The 9,438-nt window shown below is 42.5% G+C and overlaps 1 protein-coding gene across 1 annotated transcript; it reads left to right on the top strand.

Annotated features, from left to right (window-relative positions):
- Positions 1-6,305: 6,305 nt before the first annotated feature.
- On the top strand, positions 6,306-7,535 carry T265_06413 (hypothetical protein; the record flags this gene model as incomplete). The annotated part of the gene is made up of 1 exon (XM_009171671.1): positions 6,306-7,535. The coding sequence occupies one exon, from the start codon at positions 6,306-6,308 to the stop codon at positions 7,533-7,535; it is 1,230 nt and encodes a 409-aa protein (XP_009169935.1).
- Between the last annotated feature and the right edge of the window lie 1,903 nt (positions 7,536-9,438).

The raw sequence follows: 9,438 nt of genomic DNA on the forward strand, positions 1-9,438 counted from the left end.
ATTTCATCAGCTCTGTATATTTTTCGTGCACTGAGATCCGAACTTGGGATAAATAGGCCTACTAGATTAACACTAAACAAAATAAAAAGAATGCTACAAGACAGTCCTTCCTAGAGGCCCGTCTTGAAAGTTTTTACATTTCACAAGTTTAACTGAGAGCCTAGAGAGCTATATCACCTAATTCACATCTTCCATTTAGAAACCGTTCACCCGATGAATGCTAGAAGTGTCCGATTCCACGTAATGGAGGCTAATCAAGAGCTGGCCCTTTGATTTGCTTTATTGAGGCGTATTGTTTTCGTGGAAGCGCAAATATTTCGCAGACAGTAGAGACCAGCCTATATACGAACATGGCCATGGAGCCAAACGAAAGTCCGGTACATTCAGTACACCTTAGCTTACCCACTTACGGATTATGAATAATAACACACATAAAGTCTGATATAGTACACTGTCACATTGTCAATCGTCCGAATGAGTTAGGTTTAATGCACCACCAGTTGATGATTCGAACTCACAAGAAGCGATCAAAAGAAATTTTTCACTCAATTACACTTGACAGTGTAGAAATTACAGAAATAGCTTAGTAATGGTACTCAAAACATTTGGCTATGATCTCTTCATTTATATGGTCATTTTCGGACTTCTAGCCTTACGTCCTGTGCTCATCGTGGTGCTCAGGTTTTCCAAAAGATTTCAAATCGGTTTTCGCTCCAAAATGCAGAAAATATTACCAACCTCAGGACCATATCAATTCAGCCATATCGCAAACTTTATTTGCAGATAGGGAAGCCTATCTGTTCATGACGTTCCCTGAGTGTTTAGATGATTGGCTCATGTTTGTTGCTTCCTTTGAAAGCGCAAGTCAAATTTCAGTATGCGAATAGGAAACGTAAGAGACAAATAACCATTTTGGCATGCCAAGACTGAGCTTATAGGAGCTTAGAGGTTCCATAAATGATGAACCGCAAACGGCAGATAGGCGTCTAAAGCCAGAAGTCACTGTTTGCTGTTGCTGCACCATTCGCATTAGCAGTGGTTATACAAATAAGGTACGGTGGTCGCCTTACAACTCTTCAAGTAAAATCACAACCCCGCTTCTCAGATGCTTGATGGTTGCCGGAGATCACCACCTTTATTTTATTTTTTCCCGTTACGTGTCAATAGAATCTTATCAACAAACTAACGCGACTTCTTCTGTTTTCCTTGATTTTTTGCCTCCAGTTTTGTCTGCTGGCTGTCTTTCTTCTACCAGCTGGCACGTAGTTTTGTGTATTTCAAACTGACTGTGTTTTACCCAAGGGAACAACTTCGTCTCCAGTCGTATACAACTAATTGATCTGTCCCGTCATCGTGATGGAAATTTACATATAGATTATGTTTATCCCGCATTTGCTAGATGTATAGCATAGAAATGTTGTGGGAAAAAATAATAGCGGGGCACTAATCGGTTTCGGACAAACCAGCTGTCAGTGGATTCTCTCTCGTATCGATAAGAACTGGCAAATCGTGTGCTACTGGGTTGTCTGTTTCGGTCTATTTTGAAGCCAGTTATTTTGGCCAGCTACCTACTGAGTGTTGTTTGAGTAGTTCATGAAACTAACAAAAATAATTGCCTCATTGGTAGCTTCAAATGTATGGATTGCGGTTTCACGTCTGTCACGTAGCTATAATCTACTACTTAGTTGAAGATTTTAAGGCAAACCGTATGAACGTGGCTAAGCTGATATTATGTGAACTGATGACTTATTTTTTCGGCGAACAAAATTGAGGTGCGTTTGGAGAAACAATGTGGTTTGGTAACCAAGTGAGGTTGTGTGATTTCCAGCTGTTTACTACCATCTGATAAGCATGTACGCGGAACATTATACTGTTCTCACATGGCGCTCTAAGGCCCTGTAGAACGACATACTTGTATCCACAGGTAGTCAGAATGAACTTTAGTATGCAATAAAGAATCAGGAGCTTCATTTTGAGCGAATAGATTAAATCTTAGGTCAGAGGTACGGTTTAAAGCCATTTCGTGGAAGATAAGCATAGTTTGTTTATAATGGACGGAAAATGGCGGCCGATTCCTAAACAGGGACTATAAGATCACGTTTTTTGCTTCTCTGTCAGACGAAACAGGTAAGAATGGTATTGCTGTATAACAGTGCCTCGATTCGAATGCCTCAACTAATAGCTGCCTAAAGCCATCCACGGAATGCATTTTCGGAAAGCATAAAGTGAATGCTCTCGGTTGGTGAGATTGGAGACAGACCAAGAGAACTGTTGCGTATTCAACATAAGATCCTTGAAACACAAAATAACTGCCCACCTATGGTTGCCAAGCCATCGTGTACCCTCTCCATCTCACGCAGATGAGCTTCTACGTGGTTTGTCGTTCTTAAAACGAAGGATTCACGTGACTGGACAGCGCTTTCGGCTGTTGGCCACAAGGTTTATCTGCTCAATCAAAATCAATCCTCCGCACCCTTGCCAACAGATTTCTAATTATTCCCCACTTGGGTCTAAAGTATAAAGCCTTAACCAACCAAATCGCCCCAGCCCAATTATCACAACCCTACCTAACTCACGCGGACGTAGAAAAATGGTCAGCGTTTCTAAGGTGTATATTTGTTCAGATCCAGTCCTAAGGGGATGTGACGGATTGAACTCCATGAATGGTGGGCTGGTGGTGAAACTACAGGAAATTACACACTCAATCAATTTTTGTCCACCAGGGATAACTTTTTTCAAAGAATGAACGACTTGGATTTACAAGATCGATTGTCTACAACAGGCAAATCAGCACACTGTTGAAATTTTGGAACAGCCAACACAGGTGCCCTTCAGAAGAGCATCTAAATCCGTCATTTGTTCATTTGAAAGCCATTCTCGGACTTTTTCATCTGATAAACTCACCATATAGGTCCCAGTATTTTTGCCCTGATATCCGAAGTGTCTTAAACCTGATTTAACTTGACGTTAGTTTACGGTAACATATCAGTCGTAAGTTCTTCGCCCAAAAGAACTAACGACAGTATCACAGTTGATTCAAACGAGTCCTCGCTAGCACCAATTCAGTTTGCAACTGAGTGTGTTTAACCAACAAGTGCTTGTAACCTGCACTGAGAACTGATTTAGTCTGCCAGCTGAAGGTCAATTAGCTGAGTGGCTCTCCGTCTTTCCTAAACCTCGATCAACTTGCACAGCATACTCGCAGTGAGGCAGACTTTCGAAAATGCTCGACGAAGTGACCTATGATGGTAATTTCTCTCGATGGAACCATTTCTTTTGAGGCTTAATACAATGGTTGACGTTGGACCAGTTTTCTCAGCAGCCTATCGGTTTGGCGACCTCTGGCAACCGGTTAGCAAATTTTTGAGTACGCCATGGAATCAGAGCCAAACTAGAAAAATTCATCCTCAAGACAGGCGACTCGTGGAGGGTAGTTTATAATGGCATCCAAGTGCTTCGGCGCCCTGGCTGACGATAAATACACACAAAAGACATCCAACAGTTGTATTTCCTCTAACATACGTCAAAACAAGATGCCACGGCTATCACCGAAACTAAACGTAGTGCTAACTCTGAATTATAGAAGCGTCACACCGTGACTTTTGAAAGCTGTACGCTGGTTTGAATTTGTGATTTTCACAATAATTGCCGCAGGATACGCACACCATACATATTAACCGCGGGCAACACACAAAACTGGGCGTGGTTGTATGCGGTGGGTATGGCAACCGAGGTACGAACCAAGCAGAAGTTGCAATGTCCACATTTTGTCGAGCATAGAGGCCACACCAATAAAACAGATGATGAACAAGGATGGTTTAACCAAGACGATAGATTCGGGAACATCAGTCTATGAACTATGCCCACACTTCCATAAAGCACCTCATGATATCACTTATCCCGTTAGAATACCACGTAGGCAAGTCATTGCCAGCGTCGCCCTCAAGCTCCCATGTATAAAAGTTAGCAGACTGTTCGCATTACGCCAACGCTTGAGACCGATTCAAGTGGAATACGGTGTACCACGTGGATCGATCACTAGCCCTCAAATACTTTTGATCGTTCTTAACCACCCGGTCACCGCATGTCTTCAAATTTACATTGTCTGTTGACGACACTTGAACGTTTAAAAGAAAACTGAACTCTTTTCTTACACTTTGCTGACACGGAAAATTGGTCACTGGGGAATCCTGACAATTTCAACACGTCAGACTTCAAAGTGCGATCGTTACATTACCATCCGAGTAATCCAGGTTCTACACTGCAGTGTTCCCAAACAGGGGACCCTTATCAGTTCAGTCTAGGGATGCATCTCCTTATGGCTTCCATCGAATAATTTGGAACTTCAATCCAGTAATTCTTCATAAGCACTTATCTGCATTCACTCGTTCTTGCGGTACGCTCAACTTTGATAACCCCGGCTAAAAGGTGATTAAGTAACGTTCGATCCGGCCTGAAGATGGTCGCCAAGCTGACAAGGAATATTTCAACGTAATCCACAGAGATTGAAAAGTCTTGGTGCAGGCTTTAGACCACTCCAAGACGACCCAGCTGTTACCTACGGAAATCATCGAACACATGTAAGGCCATATTTGTCACAGCATTCTGGAATCTCCCTGCGTCACCTATGTGAACCCATCTTCTGTGAGTAAATGAGTCCTGTTTTCTACTTTGGCTCGTGAGACCAGCTATTACTGTATTCAGTTGTTTGTTTGTTTTGTTGATATCGCCAAAGTATTTTCCACTCGTATTCACTACAGCATGCAACACCTGACTCTGCGGACTGTTCTGCTAACAGGCACCAACCAGTCTGATCATTTGTAAAGAACCGTTTTAAACGAAAGCTTTTTTGGTGTCTACCTACGCCTCGAGTACCAGAACGAAGAAATAAAAGAGAGCAACTATTCAGTGGTTTCACTGTCCCTAAATTCAGGAGGAACGCAATATGCTTACTGCTTCCTGTCAGATTGCTAAACATAGAGAGTTAGAAAGACGGGTGAAGGAGTGGTCACTACACTCATGCATCAAGATTCTCCCGGAGTAACCATAACTTTAGCGGCGGAGCAACAAAAGAACCAGTGATATGGAGTTATGCGTCTAATTGAAATGGTGGGATTGAGATTTCTATCCATGGTTGAACAGTCTGACTCCATGGGATCGGAGCCGGAAATTTCGACATTGTCAAGAAGACAGGGTTAAACACTTCGTTTTCTCGCTATTGGGGAAAATGACGGCAGCTCATGCTGTGAATTTGGCTGTTGTTCTTCTCAATAAGCCAAAGGGGTGGATCACGTGAATGCCCCAATTGTGCTAGAAAGCTTTGGTTCCGTTACTCTGTGAACTTTCCAGAGGCTTTGTATAGACATTTCTAGGTTACCAAGGTTTTACGTACCTATGCAGGTAACGTCCTCTTTTGAAGACGCCCCTTGTTGAAAGGTATATTGTATCAACCCCACAATTATTTTTCCGTTCAAAGTGTTCCGGTGTGAATATGATTACCTATGCAACATCTCCACAACTATCAGGGAAAAGGTGAAACTTGATAAACCAATGGAAGATTCCATTCATCACATAAATGTCACCTTGTATGCGGCCGCAAAACATTTTTCGAAGTAACTATTTTTTTCAATTTTTCTCATTTTTTCTTACAGCAAACCGATCCTATAAAGTCTGAAAACCTAGGCGGTGTAGCGAACCGTAGTGACTAATGAAACGTATTCAAGTACTGAGTTAAGCAAAACTCTATCCAAGTCATAAGTAAGATTTACTGACAAATTTTCTGGGTATCATGGTCAGTCACTTTTTCGGTTTGGCAACGTGCAGTCGAGTATTGTCTGGTCAGCTGACAGAACGTGAAGAAAAACGTAACTGAAATATCTGACATCTCGACTGCACTGGGGATCATCAAGAGGCAGATGTAAGTTACGTGTGCGGTAGTGAGAGATCCAATAGGCTTGAAAAGAGCAGAAAACATCTCCTGTAAACTCACAGCCTAACTGAATCTCACGAGGATTGTATAAGTGCCCTATCTAAGTTTGGTTAGATCTGATCGATAACGATCGTTTCGTCACATGACAAACCATTTTTAATTCAGTTTCGTTCTCGTACGCTTGAAAAGCACCTGAAGTTGTCCATCAGTGAATTATCTAGGCACCTGGAAAATTTATACCCTGCTTGCAATTATTGAAACTACCGTATTGACGAGGTCACATCTGCAGTAGATGGCAAGACATCTTCAAAAAGCGTACAAATCTACCGCCCTGATACTCCTGTTAGCGGTTTTAATATTCTTTAAGGTTCATTATATGATAAAGCACACTACCGTGCAGCGTGAAACACACTCTCCCAAAGATCTGAGTAGACAAAACAAATCGCTAGATGTAAAAGATGCTAGGTGGAAGGCACTTCGGGAATTAGATGGTTGGAATTTTGATGGAGATCGACTCAAAGCAATCAACTGTGACGCCATGTCCATTGCGGCTTCCAAGTTCAAAAGAATTTCGTTTCGAAAATATGACTGGTTTGGTAATCAGCTGTTCTCGTACGGGAAAGAAGTGGATATCTTCCGACAAATATGCCACTTCCGACGGGGTTCCTTGGTATCTCACACACTGCATCAGCAGAGCCGAACAATACCGATGCTTATCAACTTTCCCAAGTTGTGCGAAGTAACCGACAATGAACGCGGCACGTTGGATTTGTTGATCCTGATCAAATCTCGTAACACACACTATAGTCTGCGTGAGGCAATACGAAAGACTTGGGGTAACGATATGTGTTGGTTAGGAAAGACAGTGCGACATGTGTTTGTTCTTGGAAAGCACAACGATTCTAAGGAACAAGAACGTATCGTACAGGAGGCAAAATATCACGGTGATATAATTCAAAGAGATTTCATAGACCACTACTCAAACAACACATACAAAACGATGTTTGCATTTCAATGGGCTATCGCATACTGCCCGGAGGCACCAATCTATTTGTTCGTTGATGATGACTTTTTCGTCAGTCCAGTCGAGGTCGTGGCTTTCCTAGAAAAGTTAGACCCCTGGATAGTACAACATCAGATCGTCGGATCCCAGATACTGATGTCACGTGTGGTAAGAAATGGTACTGGACCGTCAAAATGGGCGCTGAGTAAAGCTGTCTACCCAAACGCGTATTATCCAAACTACGTGTCTGGTGGATTCTACATGATTGGCCGAGAATTGGCTCTGGATTTGTATATTGCAACACAATTCACGGGATTTCTTCCGATTGACGACGCTTACTTAGGTTTGGCCCTGAACAAATTGCTCGTTCAAATGGGGCACAAAAATTACATTCACATGGGAGGAAAGAGAAAAATGCTCAAGTCCCATTTCGAAAGGTTCCTCGGTTTACATGGCTACCACACAGCATCTCGCCAGAGGCTAACGTGGAAGCTAGTTGTACCAAAGACCGTTTGTAGCACATCTTTACCCGATAAAGCTTCTGGCATGATATCCCCAATAAGAAGAATGGGGAATAAAAACGACATCGCTGGTTCACGCTAAAATCAGATGAGACACCTTTCTGTTTGTCCAGAGGGAACTGGTTGTAAACCACCAAGCAAAAGCTGATTTCCAATGTCGACAGGATGTGACCAAAGCTTTGGTGCAAAAGGGGTTGATAATTGGTTTTTGATGTCACAGTGAAGAGGACGAACACGAGAAGTTTTCTACCTCTATTGAATTAAACAGCCTTGGCAATAAACGTCGGCAGGTAGGTTTGTCAGTGGCCGGATGACAATGACAAAGCTGGAACAAATGAGTCGTACAGGCTTCGTAGCCTACTCATAAATTAACAACAGAACGTCTCATCTGCTTAACGTGCCCGATACAATTTATATAATTTTATATTTGGTCGGTTTGTTGAGGGAACTAATTTGCACAAGACTCTATTGCATCACGATAATCTGAAGTATTTACGTGCTCCTTCACATTGATTTTACGCGCTCAACTACACAGGAAAATTGACAGACACAAACAGTGAAAGCATAACCTGCAAATCCGGTTCAGAACTTCCTTTAATTAGAGCAATTTCGACTGCAGTCTGAAAATAAATGGAAAGAGCTTCACTTCCAAAGGTGGCATCCACAGGTGTACACCAATGACGAAGCCATGTTGTATTCAGGTTGCACTCACAACGTAGGCAATTCCACAAGTTGGAACTCAGCTTTTTTCTGGTTATTACTGTTATGGACGGTCTGCTGTTTGAATACACGTCACTGTCTTTTGCTACCAACAATTTTTTTAAACTGGCAAGTTAGCGCTCTCACAATAGCTAAGGTTCCAGGAGAGTGGCATGACAGTTTTCTGGAGGGTCGCCTTAAAGTCGGTCTCCAAACATCGTCATATTGTGGTTCGGGAATGAACTGGTAGAAACAGCTTTTCACACAACCAGTGATTATTTTCAGCGGCGTAGAGTCACAAATCTTTCACGGAACCTTACCCGAAACGCAGCAGAAGGTTCTATGCCACTGATTCAGAAGGTTGATACCAGTGGCATTAATAAAACACGGATCCGCAATACCAGTGAAAGCCTTTTGACTGGACTGGATTCGGCTTAACAACATGCAGCTAAGCGTTTCGCCGTTGAAAGACCTATCTAATGTAATACAGCTGAATGATGGAATAGGCTACTGCAGAATAACCGTAGTAGGTGTCGAGTCCCCAATAAGTGCTATCGTTACATGGTTACCTGAAAACGGTGAATCACGTTGTTCCTTGATTCTCATGCTGCTTTGCACAGACGAAACAGCGCACCCGAGCTACTTATATTCCGCGACACCGGTGCTGTGACTCGCTTCGGTGTCAGCGACTGGATGGGAAATAAGAAAGGATGTGACACCACTGGGTTACATTGACGTAGTTCATCAAAGCCCATGAACTGAAAGTTCGACAAAAAGTTCCAGCTTATTAATCCCTATTCCGACTGTCTGGGGTTGGAAAAGTGAAGGGAGGTAAAGATCGAAATCGCCCCTTCTAAAGTAGTCCGATTTGCTAAGAAAGCGGTCAACATTTGACAATGGACGTTGCAATGTAAATGTACTCACAGAAGCCAAAAGCTTTTAGGACCTATGAAAAAGTCTTCATTGCAACTTTGCCAGACTGCGGTTATTTTCTAAATGATGAAAACCTAACAGCGACTAAAAATACTGTTTTCGTTCTTTGTTTGATTCTGTCTACTTTTTCAGCCTGATTTCCACATAAGCGATCCACTGAAGTAAAACAGTCTGAGGGAGTACCATACCGATGCTGAAAGGATCAACTGCCCAAGGATTTCAACTGCCGAAACGCGAGTTCATGTTGTAGCTTCAACGAAATGGAAGTCATAGGGGTGAAATTAGCGGGTTAATTCCAAGTCTGCACAGTTGACGTTTTTGTGGCCACTGGAAGTCCTAGGTGGTAATTGCAC

This window comes from Opisthorchis viverrini (assembly GCF_000715545.1).
Source record: "Opisthorchis viverrini unplaced genomic scaffold opera_v5_132, whole genome shotgun sequence".
In the NCBI taxonomy this organism is placed as follows: domain Eukaryota; kingdom Metazoa; phylum Platyhelminthes; class Trematoda; order Opisthorchiida; family Opisthorchiidae; genus Opisthorchis; species Opisthorchis viverrini.